Source organism: Microdochium trichocladiopsis (assembly GCF_020744255.1).
Source record: "Microdochium trichocladiopsis strain MPI-CAGE-CH-0230 chromosome Unknown B0I36scaffold_12, whole genome shotgun sequence".
NCBI classification, from domain to species: Eukaryota; Fungi; Ascomycota; class Sordariomycetes; order Xylariales; family Microdochiaceae; genus Microdochium; species Microdochium trichocladiopsis.
The window spans coordinates 1599045-1617282 of record NW_025763555.1 but is presented as its reverse complement, the minus strand read 5'-3'; the positions used below and the strand labels follow the sequence as shown (position 1 = coordinate 1617282).

Below are 18238 nucleotides of genomic sequence, written 5' to 3'. Positions count from 1 at the left end.
CTAGCCACGAGGGGTTTGGTCACACTGCGGTCAAGGATATGACACCCGCTAGCCCAGTGAGCCAACGACAAGGCAAGTCCGTTGGCGCAGAGGCTTGACGATCAGCCCGGTGGACCAAGGCTAGCCATTGGTACGGCCAAAAGAACCTCGAATGCGGGGTCCCTGCAGCCAAGCCATCCCATGTCATGAATGCACGAAGACTTGCCTTTCTCATGTCGGTTCTGGGCCCCGCTAGATCCAGAGGGGGGTGAATCATCCCAGCCCCAGCGTCGTGGGCAGTCCAATAACATGCAATCAACTTGTGCGAGCTAACAAGGAAAGGAGCAGTAAAAGCAGTCGCCTGCTAGCCGCCTGTCTCTCAGACTGTGTCAGGAGAGCTTCATGTATGGGGGTCATGACGGTCGCGCTGGACAGACGTCGGTAGCAGACGGCGACACTCCAACAGCGGTGGCGCCTGAAAGCTCGGAGACGGGACCACTGCCAGCCTTTAGTGCGCAAGAACGTCTTGCGCGCGCGAGAATCCTGTGTCGGCATACATCTGTCCGTTTCTGCCGCGTTTGGCTCTCCTCGAGCACGCCAAGACACAACTTTGTTGTCTGTCAAGCATCTTTGGGGTAGGAGGGGGCACTCCAACACTCTTCGCACGGTGTTGACGGAGTGAGGCCCTCGTAGTGGGAAGTAGTCGAGCAAACCAGCCGAGGTTCATGCCACAAGCCAGGCCATCAGGCAATCGCTGGGAGACCCTTCAGAGGAATCCAATCGGAGTATGTGTGCGCCAACTCGCCATGGTGGCGCAATCGGACATGTGGACCGTGGGCTCCGAAAGGGCAGGTCCGTCGGGGCGTACCGAGGACGTCGTCTCGTAGCTGCCAAAGCTGCCATTCGAGAGCTGCGCCCCTCGTATTTGGTGTTGGCGCTTCGCACCATACCCGCAACACAATGAGCGGTACTCAGAGCTGCCACCAGAACAGACACAAGCTGGTGTACGTCAACACCGGTTCGAAACACACACCAGGCATGCAAGGTCATCGACGGATGCACCCAATTTCAGATCATCACAACTGGTGAGATGCGGAACCACCGACGTTTACTCGAAGCAGCAGTGCAGGTTAGTGTTGAACGTCATACATGCTACCTCTGCGACAGGGCTTTAGGCCTAGTTCGTCTCAGAGACGTGAATTTCGCTCCCATCGCGGCATTGATACTCGGCCCTTGGTCCTGGATGATCTGACACTGTGGTGTTAAACCGCCCCCTCTGCCCATATATCGGTGTATGGCGAGCACAGACGTTGTGGATGCCAACCCAGCAGCGTAGCGCTTGGCCAGATCTCGAGGTCGCACAAGGGAGTTCTCGATCTGGTCATGTGGAGATAGCATGGCGAATGGCACTTTCGCCAAACTACGGGATCAATGAGAGCATTCCCATGGCGAAAGAGGTAGCGCAGGGCCACCTCCCTGTGATGTCCGACAAGATCAACAGCGCGAAGTGGGCATTGGCGAGCCTATGTCCGCAGGCTCCCTATCTCCGCTTCAGGATGTAAAGATTGTTCCAATTGCCGAGCTCTAGCTTCAGGATACACATGATCGGTGATGTTCGCTATGGCGGAGGAGTGTGGCCAGGGGTTAGTGTGCGAAAGCAAGTGTGAGGCAAGCATTCTATCGTGCCAGCACTCGCTTATCGCAGTACTGAGTGCAATGTCCCTGTTTCTAATCAGCACTTACAAGCAAGCAAGTCTGCGTCGGGTACTTCTTAGCAGGGCATGATTGCGGGAGGGAAGGTGCTTCGCACTGTCCGCACTAGTGGCACTCGCATGACCAGTAGAGTAGAGGGGGTGGAGGGGGTAATGGCCACCCAGGGGTTCTGGCCACCCCCCCCCCACATCGTGATGCGCGTTCAGCAACCACCACAACAACAACTTCGTCGCGTCACCATTTGGCCCAGAATCGTCCAATTCCATTGTAATGAAGCCTGATAAGGTCGATCACGAGTGGCGCATCGCGCGGGCACTTAAGGCGGTCGAAAAAGGCGAGAACCGCAAGAAGGCAGCCGCCATTTGGGGAGTGCCTAGATCGACACTGAGAAACCGCCTTACCGGCGCAGAGAACGCGCGCAACAGCCACTGGTTCCAAATGAAGCTATCACCAAGTCAAGAGACGTTCCTCTATAGCTGGATTATCAATGAGGAGGCCGCTAGGCGTGCTCCGTCGCGTACGCAGGCCACAGGCTTCGCCCAATCCATCGTTAACGCATCCGGCAGTAATGACATCCTCGGAGGGCGCTGGATTAACGGCTTCCTCTCACGCAACCCAAGTATTGCAAGCAAGGTCGGGTACCCATTGGAATCCTCGCGAGCCAAGGGAACCGACAGAGAGACTCTAGCAACTTTTTATCGCAATTTACAGTATCAGATCGACTCAAAGAAGATCAAATACAACAACATCGCAAACCTCGACGAAACGGGCCTCCAGGAGGGCGATAGTTACCGCGGAAAGGTACTTGGCAGTTCCTACGTTCGCCGGGCAGAGATAGACTCTTCAAAGGCATCCGCCTAGGTGTCAATATTGGAATGCATCTCCGCAGAAGGCGAACGCCTAACACCCCTCTTCATCATGCAAGGGGAAAATCCTCAAGCGCAATAGTTCCCTGAACAGGGCAGTTAGCCACTAGAGATGGAAATATATAAGTTCGAGGCAACTCCGTCAGGGTGGTGCACTAGGGATATCGCCGTTAACTAGCTACAAGAGATATACCTCCCGGAAACGCAGCCGTCTCGGGATAAGTAGCGCCTCCTGGTACTCGATAGTGCCTCTACGCATGCTACCTACGAATTCCAGTATTATTACTGGCGCAATAAGGTACATCTTAAATACCTACCACCGCATACATCACATCAAACGCAGCCCCTCGATATCGTGCCTTTCTCCGTCCTGAAGGGGGCCTATCGCCGCGAGACAAAGGCGTGGCAGTCGTACGACGTCGCCGCGCCATTACAGAAGCAGCGGTTCCTTAGAGCCTACTACAAGGCGGCCAATGAGGCCTTCAAGAAGAGCAATATCGAGGCAGGGTTTCGCAGGGCCTCAATATGGCCTATTAACCCGGAACGGGTCAATAAAGACAGGGTGCTAGAGACCGACCGTTTGCCCACCACTCCAGAGCTCGAGAACCCGCCTCTAGACAATTCCTTCGCGAAGTTTACTACGCCGAGGAAGTCAACAGACCTAGCAGCTCAAGTGCGCGCCCTTAACGGCCAGGTCAGAGGGCTGGAGAGGGATTATCGTCACATCGTCAAGAAGGCGGGTAAGGGCCTGGACAAGCTGGCTTCCACGGTCGCTTCACTTCGCGACCAGATCCACCACAAGGACGCCGAAATCGACAGTCTAACACCATTCCCACATAAAAGAATCAAGCGCGATGACGCCAGTAAGCTTTTTGTCGACCGCAAGCAGGTCTAGGCCTCTCAAAGTGGCCTCGCGAAGAAGCAGGCGGAAAAGCTCGTAGCGCGGAAACAGGAGGTCGCAGAGCAGCGCAAGGCAGGTGCAGCAACCGTTGACATGGTGGATGCTGCAGTCCAGACAGCAGATAATTGAATCACAAAGTTTTACGAAATTCTATTGCAATTTGGTGGTACTGTGGAAGGTTGTCGTGATTGCATGATCAGGTGGTTGGGGTGGCCATAACCCCTGGGTGGCCATAACCCCCTCCCCGTCTCTAGTCTATGGCATGGATCAGCCACCACCTCGAGCATCCCTCCGAAGGACCTTGCGCTTCTGTCTGTGCCCCTGGACCACCCCAACCCGCGGTTGGCGCTTATGCACGTCCATGAGCCAGGAACCGGACCGGGCTCCGCGCAGCAGCACCGACCTGTGGGGGCCGTGCTTGGCCTTGGCTCACTCGGCCCGAGAGCGTCGCTGGTGGGACCGCTGCTCGCAGACTTCGAGCAAGACTGACCGGGCTCGTGAGTCGACGGGGGCAAGCACTACGTCACATCTCGGTTGTGAGGACAGGGGTGACTCAGGTCGATATGCGAAGACTCGGCGCGGGTAATGTGACCACATGCGGCAGACGTATTACTCGCCCGCGCGACAATATGGGCTGTCGGGTCGTCAGCTCAAGCCATGCGAGGCGGGCCAGGTGGACACAGAAGGCTGGTGGTTCTGTGGCGGGGATCGTGGATAGGGTAGTGAGGCTGGCGCGGGCGCGGGGCAGCAGAAGTGAGGTGGACTGGCAGGCCGCGTCTGCCTTGCCTCGTCGGCTGCTGAGTCCCTTGTCGGGAGCTGTCCTTCTTGTCGAGAGTGTATGGAAGTTTGGCGCAGGCACCAGACAAATATCATCCAAGCGCAGGCGCAACCATCCAACGTTGGCAACTGGACTCTTGTTAACACGCGCTGGCTCTATTCTACGATGCTTGAGGGGCGGACATTGTCCGCATGCACAGGTATAAGTGATCAAGACTCTGCGGTATTTCTAGTACGATTCCAACTACTTGTGTGAAAGCTTGCCTAGACAGTATCACATCGCTCGCCTCGTGGCCCGACTGGCCGCTTCATTGTGCCTGGCGGGGTTATTTCAAGTGCTTCGATCGGACATGGTGTCATAGACTTGTGCCACCCTGCATCGCTCTGTCCCCCATCACCCGGTCCCCCATCACCCGGTCCCCCGTACAGTCATTGCCGGTCTCTCACTAGATAGCTCATGAAAGCTGATCGCCGGGATTGTCAGCGACAGCCATATTGGATCTCTGGCGTGTTTACTCCCCCTTATGAGTGCGAGATTTCTTGGCCGGGATCTTAATGAGCAATATGATGTTAAGGATGGGCTGTCCGACGGCGCAAACAGCGCACCAGCAACTGAACCCGAATAGCGTTGTCGATTGCGAGCTACATGAAAGCTGTTGCAGAGCCTGAAGTGTGAGCCATGCTACGTGAATTCCGAAGAAAATGCGAATCGGGACGAAAAGCACAATGCGTATGTAGTGACAAATTTTAGCTGCGTGTTCGTGCTTTAGGTCCTGGTACATCGAGCCAATATTGTGCGGGATATTAGTGAACTCGGAGAGCAAAAACAACAGGAAATACTGGGCGAGATTGGTTTTCGCGTCCCTGGGAAGTGTCTGGATTCCGAACAGGTGTTAGCAGCTGCTTTGCCGGCAAGATAGGCCATCGCAAACAATCTTCATGAAGGCCGTGTGTGATACTTACGTAGACGAGCAGATTGCAAGTAATGACTGCGATGTGATGGAAATAATTCAGAGCCACATATGAAGGATCATCGCCTGAGATGTAGAAAATGCGCCAAAGGTAAAACCCCACAGCTAAAGCTATGAACCGCAGGTTCCAGCTAGCGAAGCGGTCAATCATGATCGTGAGAAAGGCCGCGCCCGAACTTATGCCGATTGCCTTGACCAGATTCGTGATCCACATTCTCCATTTACTCCGTCTCTCTGGCTCAAATTTGTTCCACCGTCCGCTGCCGAACACAAGCGGGGATACTTCCACTGAAAGGAAGTCATACATGATCTTGAAGAAGAGTGCAGACAGGACCACGTGAGGGATGTTTTCTGGCAGGTGTGGTAAGCCGATGGCATCTGCCCACTCTTGGAGGGAGGTGGTCGAGCTGAGTGACTGGATCGTAACCATTTTGATGATGTCGCAGTATGATCGATGGAAGGATGCTGGTGGAGCAGAGGCGTAGACTGAACGGTGGGAGAGGATCAAGGGATAGTGTCTGTCAGAGAAGAAGTGTAAGCTTCATATGTTGGCTTGGGGTGCGAGAACAGATCGAGGGGGGCAGTCAGACGAGACAGGATGGCCACTTATCTCGGTTTGTTATGGCGGGACGCGGTGGGCCGCAGCCCCAGTGTATTGGTGTGAACCATGACATACGTGTCAGTGTGTCTCTGTTGTGCAGTCGGGGAGCTGACGGCCGGCATGAGCTGGCTCGTCAGCACTTGGCAGTGGACAGAGCGTATGGGTGGCGACGAGGGGGCTCTCGGGAAGAGCGGCCGTGTGTGCACCAGGTAGTTCATCGAGTGGGTGCTGTAGCCGTCCACGAGAGCGAATGTAACATCGGTGGGCTCTTCGCTGTGCTGGACTCGTACACGGCTTCCCTCTGGCGTGGGCCGAGGTCCTCGACGACAGAGGAGCATATGGTTCAGGCGGGGGACGACGGCTTGTAGTGTGTGTGACACTGCAGACAGTGCTGCCCATGTCTTGTGGGAGCGAGGACCACCGAACCCATCCACAAGGCCTGCCTCAAGTACCTTGCACATGCAGGCTGTGCGGAGGCTTGCCTTCCTAGGTCATCAAGCATGCTCGGTGCTGTATGATTTCGGAGCTCTTGACCATACCCTGCCGTGAAAATCCGCGACCAGGAGGGCGTGATGATATCCTGGCCCTGGCGTTATGACGGGCGAGCGGAGGGCAGGAAGCCGCTTCAGATGCAAAAGTCCCCGGAAGCGACCCTCAGGGCAGGAGGCGTCAAGCGCTGGGACTCGGCTCGACCGCCGCTATCTCGCCGCCACAAGCTCCTCAAGCGCCAGTGACGGTGGCTTTCTAGGCTCTAGGCACCCAGAATTCGGCACTGTTGACAGAAAGGGGTCCCCGGACACACCGCCGAACCTTGAAGACCTGACTCGGTCGTGGCATCACATCTGACCCCTTCGCACATAAGTCCCCTCGGCTGTGTTTGTCTTACCCTTCCTCTCGACCTCGCGGGAATCGACTCACCACCTCCTCTCCGATGGCCGCATCTGAGTCCTGTACCACATCATCGAGCGCAGAGTAAGATTGGATTCCCCTCTCAATGTGCCCAGCACGCTAACGTCACCTCAGTCGGCCTCACCTGGCCCGGCCGCAAGACCAGGACAGCGATCAACCCAAGGCAGAGAAGCCTCGCGAGAGAAAAGGACAGCAATCTCCGGAAAGGCCCCAAGCTGGAGTCTCGCCGCATAGACGGCAAGAGATCATCAAAAATACCTACCAAGAATACATGAGGCACACCAAAGTCTGCAAGTCTTTCAACCATTGTACTGAAGCAGCCACCATGGGACGGGCTGGTGACTTTGCGGACGCTTTCATCGATGGGGTGCGGCCCAGTATGGTAAATGAGAATTGGGCACCATGGGATGGCAGGACCGAAGAGGAGCGCTACCCTACAGCTGGGGACGGTACTGAGCTGCTCAGTGCAGAGGCCCCTCGCAGTGAGGACAACATGTATCCGGACATGAAATCTTACCTTGCCTTCCTTGCTCGACAAGTTGGTCCAGTGAAGTAGTCACTCGAGTTAAGTAGATTCAATGCTGAGTTGTCCAACCGACCGATGTCAACCATCCGGCGTCGTGGGGTGTTCACGTCACAATTCGAGGCACGAGCATCATGAACACTAAAGTAGATATAGCATTAGAAAGTGCAAGTATTGCTAGACAGGACTCTGTGCCCATGAAGAAGTGCTCCTGGTTGGCACCGGATCCATGAAGCTGAGTGCCAAGCGACGCGGCCTGGCCGGAAGAAGAAACAACACTGTGACGATGACGTAGGGGAGGCAGGAGACAAGCTCTTGTAGGTTGTTGAAACGCCGCCTTCTGCAACATGCGCTCACTGCCCTTGTGTACAACAGTCGAGCAGTTGCGGCCCACTGGTCCTTCTCCTCCTCGAGAGGCGAGACGCCAGACTTCTGCCACCCTACCTCGCGAGGTTTCCATCAAGACGACGGCCCCCTATCCAATAACTACTGACCCTTAACCGGGTGGCCAATCAATGCACATTGCCTCCAGTAACAGCCGTATCGGATTTCAGCCATGTTTGCCCGTCCTCATGTGTGTTAGATGGCTGGGTCCCTTCCTCATGCGTGCTACGTGCGCTCGCTGCCTTGCTGTACCACAGTCGAGCATTTCCAGCCCACTGATCCTTCTCTTCCTGGAGAGGCGACATACACCTGGCCACCCGTGCTAAGTGACCGAGACACCGCGCGAAAAAGGCTTTGTACGTGGGAATATTCTCGTTCAGATAATTGAGTTCCTGTATGCGTTGTAGCAAGACTGACCATGCGTGATCAGGAGTCTCATTGTAGTAAGATATGACTCACCCCAGCAATGGGACTGTCCCTTGTGACCACCAGCTACGCAAAACTCCCTTGTCGAGAATGAGCCGCTTCGTGTCAGCCCATGCGTTCGGATGTTCACAGATCATGAGAAGATCGTTTATGTCGTTGGTGAGTGTGTCGACCAATTTTTGCAAGGCCTGATACTGTTCCGTATTAAGGATATATGTCTCTCCTAATTCCTCGTCGGCCTTCCCGGAGAGGCAATTTTCCATTAATTGAATGTTCGGAAGTATGATCTTGCCCTCATCGTGAAGTCGTTCGCCTGTAACGGTTCGAGTAATCGGATGTACGTAGAGGATAGGAGTTACGAGCTGGGAACTCTCGGCGGAAGGTTCGGGTGTGTACCGCGTGAAACGGGCGACGAACGTGGCGTGTGCGAATTGTTCATCGGTGTCCTGGCCCGCGCTGCAACCTGTGTTGCCCTTCTTCAAGACAACATAGAGGCGGCCACTGTGCTCGCCGTCCTGCGCACTTCTGCTGTCGTGGAAGGGCACGAAGTATCTGCCAGGCTTGAAGGTGGTGACATTGATGCTGTTCTCGTCTCCGGAAAGGTACGAAATGTTGGTATTGTCATCACTGTTCCAGGAGTCCGCACCAGTATCCTTGAAGTTGTCTGTGGTGGCATCGATGCTGTCTTCGTCCTTGAAAAGGGCCGAAACGATGATAGAGGGATCGCTGACCCGGTCTTCGGCGCCTTCGTTGAGGTCGTCCATGGTGGCTGTCGTGTCCAGAACGAGCTGGCTGGAGACCGTTCCGAGGATGTGAAGACGTGAAAGCGGAGAGCACTTGATGGGTGAGGGAAGGTCGGCCTTTTGAGGAGATCAAGGCAGCGCAAGGCAACAAGCTTGTAGTGCGCGCACCAGTGTAGGCAGTGCTAAAGGGGTGGGCTAGGGGACTGGCCTTCTCGGACAGCGAGTGGCGAGCGCTGCTGGCACATAGGCAAGGAGGGCGGATTTGGGGCACCACAGGCATGCCCAGCCGTGTGGGAGCGCTGATGGGCGTCAGGTAGCCCTGTCGAGCACCTGGCGTTCACACCCACGGCAGCACGAGAGGTGATACTGGACAGAAAGCAGGCTTGCGAGCATCGTTTGGGCCGGCTCGTCTGGCTGGAGAGGGAGAGGAGGCCGGCCACGACGAGGAGGCACGACGGTAGACGACAGATGCAAGCTTCTCAGGGGGCCTTTCGGCACCGATGAGCGGCTACGTCCCTTCTGGTCGCGAGTGGAGACAACTGCTCAGAGACGCTGCTCTCAAACGGAAGCGTGTAGACTTGGGATGAGCGGAGCATGTAGCAATGCAGGTCCAGCCGAGGGCTCACGGGGATCTATTCACAGCCCATGCGAACTCCAGCAGAGGAGAGTCTGGGCGCGACGCAGCATGCCATCATGACAACGCATGCCTGCAGCTCACTGTCACGGGCCTGCTCACCCGGGTGAGGAGCTAACATGTCTGGTCGCTGACACGCCTCGACCTGCTCACCCTGGGTGGGTACGAGGACATGCCCATGATCTACAGCAGCACCATGGCTATGCATCCGGCCGGCAGCGCTAACACACCACTATGAGAGTGATAACGGAGCAGCGCTGGCGCGTTGGCTCAGTCCCTTGCTTTTTCCCCATGTAGTGTGCAATCATGCAGCCGACATGGGGAAGCGAAGGGACAAGCCGGGATGGATGCTGGGGTGGGGGCTGACGAGCGGACGAGTGTCGCGAGACACAGGACGCGCGAGACGTACGGTACGGAAGAGGGCTGAGACTGATTAGGACGCAGGGAGGATTGGAGATCGGGCGGCAGAGGTCCCCCGTCTGCATGACATGGCTTTCAAGGTCGGGGTTCTGACGGGCTGGAGCTGCCACTCTTCCCTCTGTCCTGTCGTTGAAGCTCGTCTTCGCCCTCGTACCCATCAACGTCATCTCGAGCGCTCCAACAACTCGCGTCTGTATTCTACGACGGTGCGGACCGAGTCCTCGAGAAGAAGCAGAACAGCCTGAAGACACGCGAGGGCCAGCAACGTTAAATGGTACGTCACCCTGACCATGTCTGGCAGACGGTTCTTCAGCAATGCTAACAACAAGATCTCTTACAGTCTCCTAGACGCCCAGGCGGCGATCCTGACCCGCGAGCAGCCGCTGGGCTCGGACTTGCAGAACACTGGTTCGGACGACATGTCGGCCTCCATGACGAGGACGCCTGCGCCTTGTGAATCCTCATTTGGCGGACAGAGCCCACCCCTCGAGATCTCCCTGGCGCGCCTTGACCCGGGCACCCAGAAGAAGCCGGCATCTTTTGCCGGCATTGTTGCAACACATCGTGCCAGCCAGCAGGCTGTCAGTGATCAATCGGACGACTATGACGAGAGCGCCATCGACGATGACGACTCGGACTCAGATTGGCACTCGATCAAGAGCAGCCAGTCCAGCCAAGACGACCGGATAACATTCACGCGTATTCCTTCCAAGTCTGCCCTCACGTCTCAGCAATCCCTTATCAGCCTCATGTTCGCGGGACAGCGCCAGGGTACTAAGGCCTCCAGCAGCCATACGTCGCAGTCGACACGTGCGATACCCCAACGTTCGCGGACTATGCAGGCCATATCGACCATGGCCAGGTCTCCCAACGACTCTGACGAGGATCTCCATATGAAGAAGGGCATACGCCCGCCTCAGCTGAAGCGCATCAACGAGATCCCTCGATCCCCTGCACAGCCCATCACCGCCCCTACGCAGCCTATCCGCCCGCGTGTGCCTCCCAAGTCCAACTTAACCGCACAGCGATTTCCTATCAGCCCCATCTCCGCGGGACAGGACCAACACACTAAGGCCCTCAGCAGCCATGCGTCCCAGCCGACACCTGGGATACCCCAACGCTCGCGGACCATACAGAACATGTCAACTATGGCCAAACCCCCCAGCGGCTCTGACAATGGTCTTCAGATGAAGAAGGGCATACGCCCGCCTGAGCTGAAGCGCATCAACGAGATCCTTCGATCCCCTGCACAGCCCGTCACCGCTCATACGCAGCCCATCACCGTCCATGCGCAGCCCATCACCGTCCATGCGCAGCCCATCACCGCACAGCAATCTCTTCTCAGCCTCATATTCCCGCGTGGAGGCCAAGGCACAGCCGCTTCCAACAGCCACGCCTCACAGCAGACGCATGATTCACCTCAGCGCTCGCGAACGACGCAAAACACGTCTCCTATCAGAAACTCCCCTGACGACTCCGACGAGGGCCGCAAGATTAAGCTCGAACCAGAGTATACTCAGAACAATGATATTAACAAAATTCCTCGTTCCAAGCCGCAGCGCACAAAGGCAATCGTGCTCTCACCTCGCACCACACGCCTTAACATGCTAGCGAATGAGCTCACCGAGTCTCTTCGCCGCCAGCTGCTCTGGGAGAGGGAGCACAAGACCAAGACCGCGAATGCTGTGCTCAAGAGGCGACACACTTCGCTCAACGTTGCTAACCTGAAGCAGTACCCCGAAAAGGTACATATGAACAAGGCGGCCGATGAGCCCTCGACGAGCTGGAACCAGTATTTCAACCGCGACACTCAGGGCGGCTACCACGCTCAAGGCTGGTAATGCCCTAGAAGGCTCCTTGGAAGCACCTACTACAACACCTCTGCTCTGGACAATCAGTAGTTTTCTTTTGTCGTACTTTCTTTCCATAGCAGGTTTAATATCAAGCACCACAAATACTATCTTCAGCTTCTGATTGCGCCGGCCCCGTCTCATCGAAGAGAGTTTGCGTGATATCAGGTTGATGCAGTCATGGCATTCTAGCAAGCTGAGCCTTCAAACGGGGCCCCCTGCCGCGCAGCTGTCCAGTCCACCATGAGGGCACGAGATCGGGCCTGGTATGCGGGTCACTCGAGAGATGTGGCGACCCGTTCGCCACTAGGTAAATGGCACCAATTAAAGGGCATGGTGCATCTCTGTGCTCGTAGGCTTGCATGAGACCATCTTTGGAGATGATTGGATACGAGGGCTGAACGTGTCGCCAGAACAGCTCCAGTAGTTTTGGTCCCCACGGCTGGACGAGTGCCTCGATGGCCTCGACCTCCGATTCCAGTTCTTCGTGATCGATGGCTCTGGTATCCGCCACCATGTGGAAGGTGAGGGGGTAATCCTGCGCTTGATACCGGTGGAGCACTCGTCTGATGCCATGTGTGCCTAGATGGTACTCATGCGAGTTCGGGTCATATGGTCGGTGTCGCTGGCGGAGTGTGAGACTGGTCCGAGAATGAGTCTAGTCTTGGGGAGGACTCACCATAAGTATAGGCTCCATGTCACTGCCAAGCCCGTACAGTTCAGAGAAGCGGTTGGCGATGTATCCTAGCTGGGGCGGGCCAGAAGCCGTCAGAGCCGCCGGCGCACGAACCGTGCCGTCGACTGTGCCTGCAACACTGGCATTTCGTGGGAATGAGGGTTGCGAGGCCTCGCCCAACCTCTCTTGCCTCGGCCGGCTTGGTGTTGGCGCGGAGCTGTCGCCATTGACACTTCGAGAGCTCTGGGACGCATTTGTGGGAATCTCTGCAAGATGCGGGCTGTTTTCCCGCGCGGCAGTCGAGGAACGTGCCAGAGGGCCATCGCGATATGTACAAGCAGTGCCCCTAAGACTGCAGTGGATACAGGGCGTGGTGCCTGAGCCCTCGGGGCTCTTGATGCATCGAGTCTTTGCTTTACGACAGGCGTCACATGGTTTTGCCTGTGTTTGCTGTTAGCTGAAGCCGCTTCATTGAAATCTCTGGTGGATTGTCGGGATGGCATACCTGTCTGGACCGTCGGCGTCGCGAGTGGGCAGGAAAGTCTGCTGGAGTGACGACCTCCATGGCGATTCCTCAGGACAGGCTGGTAGTCAACTTACCGCACACGTCGTCCTTCTTCAGTGCAGGTGAAAGCATCGGTAGCCGAGACCTTTGCGTGGTTAGCCGGGAGCATTCAAGATTGGCGATTGGTCGAGGGCTGAGCTCGCAAAATATGAGGCGGCTGGGCGATATTGGGCAGCCGCCGCCTGGGCGGCTCATCCGAGCGTGTTGCATGAGTGCAATAATCAAATGTCTCATTTCTCTAAACAGCAAGTGCAGCTGCGCCATCGGCCATGATCCTAGACCCAGCATACGGAAGCATGACGACGACGGGGCCGCTGATGGACAAAGACGGAGCGCTGTGCGAACATCGAGACATGCGCTGTCCAGCACTCCCCGTCAATGTTGGTCACCAATGGTTGGACTCGGCGGCAACCCCTGGCACGACGAGTCCAGCCATCCGATTGGCCGTCTTAGCTCAACCTGCAGCCCTGCACACCATCACCCACGTCTGGCGGACATGGTTGCCCCTGGCTAGCCATGCAGGCAGCCAGCAGGCTACCCCAGCTCTGCCCTGGTTGGATCGGACCCCCAACGTGTTGACTTTGCTGCAGGGCCGGCAAGTGACTCCCCACCTCACGTCGGGCCGTGCAGAACGGGCAGAGTCGCGCTTGGGGGATGCGCCAGAAACAGAGGGCCATCCACTGGGGTGGCCAGACCCGCATAAGCCACAAGCACACACAATGGAGCCGAGGAATGGCACCTTCCGGCAGGCAGGGTGTTGCTTGCCAGCCGCACAGACAGCACCAGGGAGCTCGATTACAGGTCATGCAGCATTGATTGTGTCGTTGTGGTGTTCTGCCTGCAGAAGTTTCTATGACGTAGCGACTTGGCCAGATGCTGCGCTCGCGTTGGAAGTCTACAGGAATGGTCTATTCTCCGAGAAGCCGCTGCATAGACGCGCGCCGCTTGCGGCCGCCGCTGGAAGCGCGCGCACGAGCGCGTCTGGAAAGACTCGCTAGCCCTCGGTTGATCCGCCTTTTCAATCTGTCCACCGAGTTCCCGAAGACAACCGCCAGAGGACAACCACAGCAACCCAGCACTGCCCAAGCCGTGGGCGGCTGCTTGAGCCTGACCTTCTCGCTGCACGGATCCTCGAACATCTCATCCTCCGTCTGCGCATCCTCTTTGAGCGACTCAGTAGGTGGAATCTCGGCCTGCGGCTCCTCATCGTGCTTAGCATGTGACGTCTGCGTCTCCGGTCCCTCATCGGTCGTGGTGTTCGGGCTCTCGTTCTCGTTGCGTGTGTCATTGCCAGGCTGCATCGCAATGTCTGGGCATGCTATTGCCAGCAATGCCCCATCGATGAGCTCTCGAACACCTTCGCCGGTGTTGAGAGAAACATCGAAGTAGGTGATATCCGGGTATTTGGCTAGCTGGTCCTTGTGTTCATCGCTCCACTGATCCTGCTGGTCAGAGTGGGTAGCAACAAGAATGGGCTCCGTGAACGAGGCCTCATCAGGCAAGGCCTTCTTGAGTTCATCCCACCAGTCCAAAACTTGAGTGAGCGTGGATGGCTGCCTAGGATCGTATAACAGCAAGACCACTGTTCTGGGAGTACACTGTCTTGCTAGATCTTTGCTGATATCCGAAGTCAGATTGGGGACCTCAAAAATCTCGATGTTATGCGGTACATCAGCCCAAACTTCCGCATGTGTCTGCATGTTCTATAACAACGTTAGTTGCCGCGATATGGCTCTCTGGGAGCGACGTACCCGATGAATAGTGCTGTTGTGGTCGAGGCACTTCGCTATCTGCCTCTCGATCCATGTGTGCTAGAACAACGTTAGTGACCGCAACATGGCTTTCTGGTAGCGACGTACCTCATCGGTGTTCAAGTTTGGCTTTGAAAATGCGCGCTGGAACCACAATAGGAGATGAGTCTTGCCGACCTCACGCGCGCCAATGATGACGATTCGCCCGTCAGGACGCTTTGGTTCTCTTTGCGCCATGCTGGTAGCTGAGTGAAGGAACCCGCTCAGACGTTGGGAGTGGCTGCCAGATGATCGCTGCATGCCGAGGTGGTTACACGGCGCAGGACAAGGCCATTTAAGTGCCTGCAGACGCAGCTGGCATCAGACCCTGGTCATCAGCGATCGACCACGGCAGTCAGGATTGACACGAGCCGTGCTCGACTTCCGCAGCTGGTGCACTCATGTCCCGGGGCTTACTGCTGAAGTCCCCCGTCCTGTTAGTGGTCCCGCAACGGGACGGGCCAGCCTCTATCAGACTGAGCATAGCCATGTCTCATTGAAAGGACCCACGACGCGCGGTCTTGGCTTTTGGCAGGCCGCGGAGGCCAGCTTGGTGTTGGGGGTGGCACCACGGAACATCAGGGGGCCTCGCTGCCGGCGAGCACCGAACCTTAGCGTGCAGGGAGCCAGGCCTCTATCTGGGTGGCTTGCACGGCCCACGCCATAACACAGCACGCAGCGCACAGTTGCCCATCCACATGCCGAACTGGCACATGAGCGTACCTTCCAACACCGCAGCAGATCCCGGAACAAGCAGGAAATGACTCTTGCACCGGATCCACTGCACGCCGGGATGACTGGAGCAGCCAGCCGCAGGGTAGCCGTAGTGTCCTCGTGCGCCAGCCAACAAGACGCAAAGACGAGACGCGTGCTCCCACTCCCGACTCGAGCTCATGGAGGCAGGTGAGGCTGTGGAGGCCCCTTGGTGTGAAGCCTGCAGTGGACCATGCCGTGAGGATGTCCTTATCCCGATAACGATCTCCACAGTCGCCGCGTTTGGCTGAGCACTTCGCTGGCTATTTATCGCATGTGAGCACCCCTGGATGTCTCGAGAGAAGCTCATATCAGTCTCTGGGTGCTTGGCTAGCTGGTCCTTACGTCCGGCTTTACCCTTCCATTGATCACATTGGTCAGAGAAGGTAGCAACAATAATGGGCGCCGTGAACGAGGCCTCATCAGGTAAGGCCGTCTTGTAGATGTCGTTGTCGCCATTGCCACAAGGCTCCCTGCTGTCGTCCATGACGTTCTCGCAGCCAGAACCCGTCGTGCGTTTTCAGTGGATAGAGGTTGTAGGCGACAAGTGTCCCTCGTGGAGAACAGGGCGAGGGGTTTGTGGGTGGCCCAGAATCAGGACTCTCTGTACTTGACACTTATCCCGCTCAAACAATGGTTAAGGCTCTTCGGCCTGCCTTTTGCTTCTATACACTGATTCAAAACGTATATTACTGCTTGCTATGTAGACCCGCGCATCACCATCTGAGCTTCCACGCTCTCTCTGCACTGCTCACCACCCTCCAAAGGTCGTCGTGCGACCACTGTCATGCACGACCGCCGTTCCCCACTCATATGGTCGTTGGAAAGACGTGGTCGGGTTCGTGATTTGACTCGACTGCACCTGTTCCTGAGCCTCCAAAATCTTCAGCTTGGCGAGCTTCTCCTTGAGCTTCGACCTGTCGCGCCTTTGTTGGCAGTTGTTACGTATGGGTGCGCTGTGACTACGATACCACTTCGGGGAATTCTCGGTTTTGCAATCTACGCATGACTTGGGTTGTGTGGCTTGGCCATGTGGTCGAATGAAGCCACCGGCGTCCTGTCGTTGAGGTGGTGTTCAGCTGCGCGTGCCGGCTGTCTTGTTAGCCACGGGTCCCCATGAGGGCTGATGGGTCCTAAGAGACTCTCTAGAGTAGTGTTGGTGTCTCCATGGAATGGACTGGTCATGTGGTCGAACGAAACCACCAACGTCCTGTCGTTGAGGTGGTGTTCAGCTTCGCGTGCCACCTGTCTCAACAACAGGCCCCCCTGTGGGCTGATGGGTCTTGGGAGACTCTCTTGAGCAGTAGCAGTATCTCCGTCGAATTGATTGCGGTATTGAATGGGGCCAGACATCAGATGCTGGCCCACCGGCTGCCGAGATTCTCGAGGGGACAGCAGCGTCAGCCTTGGGTCTAGTTGCAGATATTGGCCGTTTGACTTCGAGCGAGGCGAAGCAACGTCTTTGCTTTCCTCAGACCTGATCGGCTCCGTGTCGTCCAGGTTGCTCCGCTCGTGAACGTTTTCGGACGCCGACTCCTCCGATTCGCGAGTCTCCACAAGAGCTCGGAGGGACTGTAGAGACCCATTGAGCTCGGGTATTTGACGAAGACTATCGCTGTACTGATTGGCACGGTTAACAAAATTGCGGACCGCGTCTCTTATCCTTTTGTGGTCGTCCTTGAGCTTCTCCTCTTCAGCTTGCTTGCGATTCCTGAATTTTTGCTGGGAACGCCGGTTTTGCGCACGGCGACGCTGATCGGGCCTGTTAGTTTCCTCAATATTCTCGCCATCTGGAATCAATCGTGAGTTTTGCTCACCTCAATGGCCTTATCCGTGATCTGCGGTTGCGCCCTGCCCCTCGCTTGTTTCACCTTATCCTCAGGTGCGGATGTCCAAAGATCTCGAACGTTCGGCCTTTGCTGCTGTCCAGCCTCGGATATCGGCAAATCCATCGGCTCATGAGCTGCGTGGCAGATTGGAGTTGGCGTGTAGGGTGTTCTGTCACTGTAACCGACGTATGCTCGCGCAAAGGCCGCTGCTTCTGGGCTATGTGTTGATGCCTTTTAGATATAGGTAACCGGATTTTGAGGCTGTATTCGCTGGTACGTACATCTTGGGTGCCATAATCATTCCGTCTGGAGTAATCTTGACAGTCGAATGTTCTCTCGAGAGAATGCGCAGTCTTCTGCTCACAGGGTCTTTGCTGGGCCAGTGAAGCGGTGACCTTCTCGGCTGTGTTGGAGATTCAAATGAGAAGGAGAGAAAGCTCGTGCCTGCGAAGTCTTAGTAGCACTTTTCGAAAGAGGCTGGCATTCGAACAGCATGTGCGGCCTTTCCACCGCGGAAAGGACTGCTCGCCGGATTGGTAACAAAGCTCATTGTCTGGCTGGGATGACTGAGTGAGCAGGAGCTCTAAACAAGGTGCATGCGAGAAGCACATGCGGAACAAGGGTTGATCTATTGTGCATGGTCTCGGTCGTGCGCACGCTGCCAGCTGGCCGAGTTCCCCTGCACTAACTAATGTATCGACCTGGTACCAGGCCGCACACCATCGCGCGTCGTCCCGCCATGAGTGGCCCCTGGCACGGCTGGCTGATTACACCCCTGCTTTCGTATCCTCCATCTCACCTTGGACGAACCTTGTCCCCCTCCCCTTGTCTCGCTCATCCCCTCCTCGCTCATCCCCTCCTCGCTCATCCCCTACCCGCTCATCCCCTCCTCCCTCATCCCCTCCTCGCTCATCCCCTCCTCGCTCAT

At 56.5% G+C, this 18238-nt stretch overlaps 6 protein-coding genes across 6 annotated transcripts; 2 read left to right on the top strand and 4 right to left on the bottom strand.

Annotated features, from left to right (window-relative positions):
* Nucleotides 1–4639: 4639 nt before the first annotated feature.
* On the bottom strand, nucleotides 4640–5838 carry B0I36DRAFT_337886 (uncharacterized protein). The gene is made up of 2 exons (XM_046155708.1): nucleotides 5200–5838; nucleotides 4640–5111 (listed from the first exon to the last, which is right to left on the bottom strand). Exons 1-2 carry the CDS (start codon nucleotides 5635–5637, stop codon nucleotides 4749–4751), a joined length of 801 nt encoding a protein of 266 aa, XP_046006118.1. The 5' UTR covers nucleotides 5638–5838; the 3' UTR covers nucleotides 4640–4748.
* An 830-nt stretch (nucleotides 5839–6668) lies between these two features.
* Nucleotides 6669–7382, top strand: B0I36DRAFT_337884 (uncharacterized protein; the record flags this gene model as incomplete). Its single annotated transcript, XM_046155707.1, has 2 exons — nucleotides 6669–6780; nucleotides 6832–7382. Coding segments are annotated over exons 1-2 (478 nt in total), but the record flags the coding sequence as incomplete, so codon positions are not given.
* A 618-nt stretch (nucleotides 7383–8000) lies between these two features.
* B0I36DRAFT_369014 (uncharacterized protein) lies at nucleotides 8001–8814 on the bottom strand (the record flags this gene model as incomplete). Its single annotated transcript, XM_046159701.1, has 2 exons — nucleotides 8001–8016; nucleotides 8084–8814. 2 exons carry the CDS (start codon nucleotides 8812–8814, stop codon nucleotides 8001–8003), a joined length of 747 nt encoding a protein of 248 aa, XP_046006116.1.
* Nucleotides 8815–9949: 1135 nt separating this feature from the next.
* B0I36DRAFT_298835 (uncharacterized protein) lies at nucleotides 9950–11688 on the top strand (the record flags this gene model as incomplete). The annotated part of the gene is made up of 3 exons (XM_046151962.1): nucleotides 9950–10121; nucleotides 10188–10842; nucleotides 11416–11688. Exons 2-3 carry the CDS (start codon nucleotides 10267–10269, stop codon nucleotides 11686–11688), a joined length of 849 nt encoding a protein of 282 aa, XP_046006115.1. The 5' UTR covers nucleotides 9950–10121; nucleotides 10188–10266.
* B0I36DRAFT_389041 (uncharacterized protein) lies at nucleotides 11424–15050 on the bottom strand. The gene is made up of 5 exons (XM_046161291.1): nucleotides 14798–15050; nucleotides 14690–14749; nucleotides 14051–14641; nucleotides 12377–12814; nucleotides 11424–12322 (listed from the first exon to the last, which is right to left on the bottom strand). Exons 1-5 carry the CDS (start codon nucleotides 14987–14989, stop codon nucleotides 11876–11878), a joined length of 1728 nt encoding a protein of 575 aa, XP_046006114.1. The 5' UTR covers nucleotides 14990–15050; the 3' UTR covers nucleotides 11424–11875.
* Nucleotides 15051–16129: 1079 nt separating this feature from the next.
* Nucleotides 16130–17984, bottom strand: B0I36DRAFT_337866 (uncharacterized protein). Its single transcript, XM_046155706.1, has 3 exons — nucleotides 17592–17984; nucleotides 17299–17527; nucleotides 16130–17233 (listed from the first exon to the last, which is right to left on the bottom strand). The coding sequence occupies exons 1-3, from the start codon at nucleotides 17609–17611 to the stop codon at nucleotides 16481–16483; spliced, it is 1002 nt and encodes a 333-aa protein (XP_046006113.1). The 5' UTR covers nucleotides 17612–17984; the 3' UTR covers nucleotides 16130–16480.
* Between the last annotated feature and the right edge of the window lie 254 nt (nucleotides 17985–18238).

What these genes read in the sequence shown, in the direction of transcription:
- B0I36DRAFT_337866 (XM_046155706.1), bottom strand. Translation starts at nt 17,611, where the DNA reads ATGATTATGGCACCCAAGAT. An exon ending in ATGATTATGGCACCCAAGAT is followed by an intron (nt 17,528 to 17,591) that starts GTACGTACCAGC and finishes ATCAACACATAG; the next exon opens with CCCAGAAGCAGCGGCCTTTG. An exon ending in TCACGGATAAGGCCATTGAG is followed by an intron (nt 17,234 to 17,298) that starts GTGAGCAAAACT and finishes AGGCCCGATCAG; the next exon opens with CGTCGCCGTGCGCAAAACCG.
- B0I36DRAFT_337886 (XM_046155708.1), bottom strand. Translation starts at nt 5,637, where the DNA reads ATGGTTACGATCCAGTCACTCAGCTCGACCACCTCCCTCCAAGAGTGG. An exon ending in CTTGCAATCTGCTCGTCTAC is followed by an intron (nt 5,112 to 5,199) that starts GTAAGTATCACA and finishes TTCGGAATCCAG; the next exon opens with ACACTTCCCAGGGACGCGAA.
- B0I36DRAFT_389041 (XM_046161291.1), bottom strand. Translation starts at nt 14,989, where the DNA reads ATGCAGCGATCATCTGGCAGCCACTCCCAACGTCTGAGCGGGTTCCTT. An exon ending in CAAACTTGAACACCGATGAG is followed by an intron (nt 14,750 to 14,797) that starts GTACGTCGCTAC and finishes ACGTTGTTCTAG; the next exon opens with CACACATGGATCGAGAGGCA. An exon ending in ACATGGAGCCTATACTTATG is followed by an intron (nt 12,323 to 12,376) that starts GTGAGTCCTCCC and finishes ACACTCCGCCAG; the next exon opens with CGACACCGACCATATGACCC.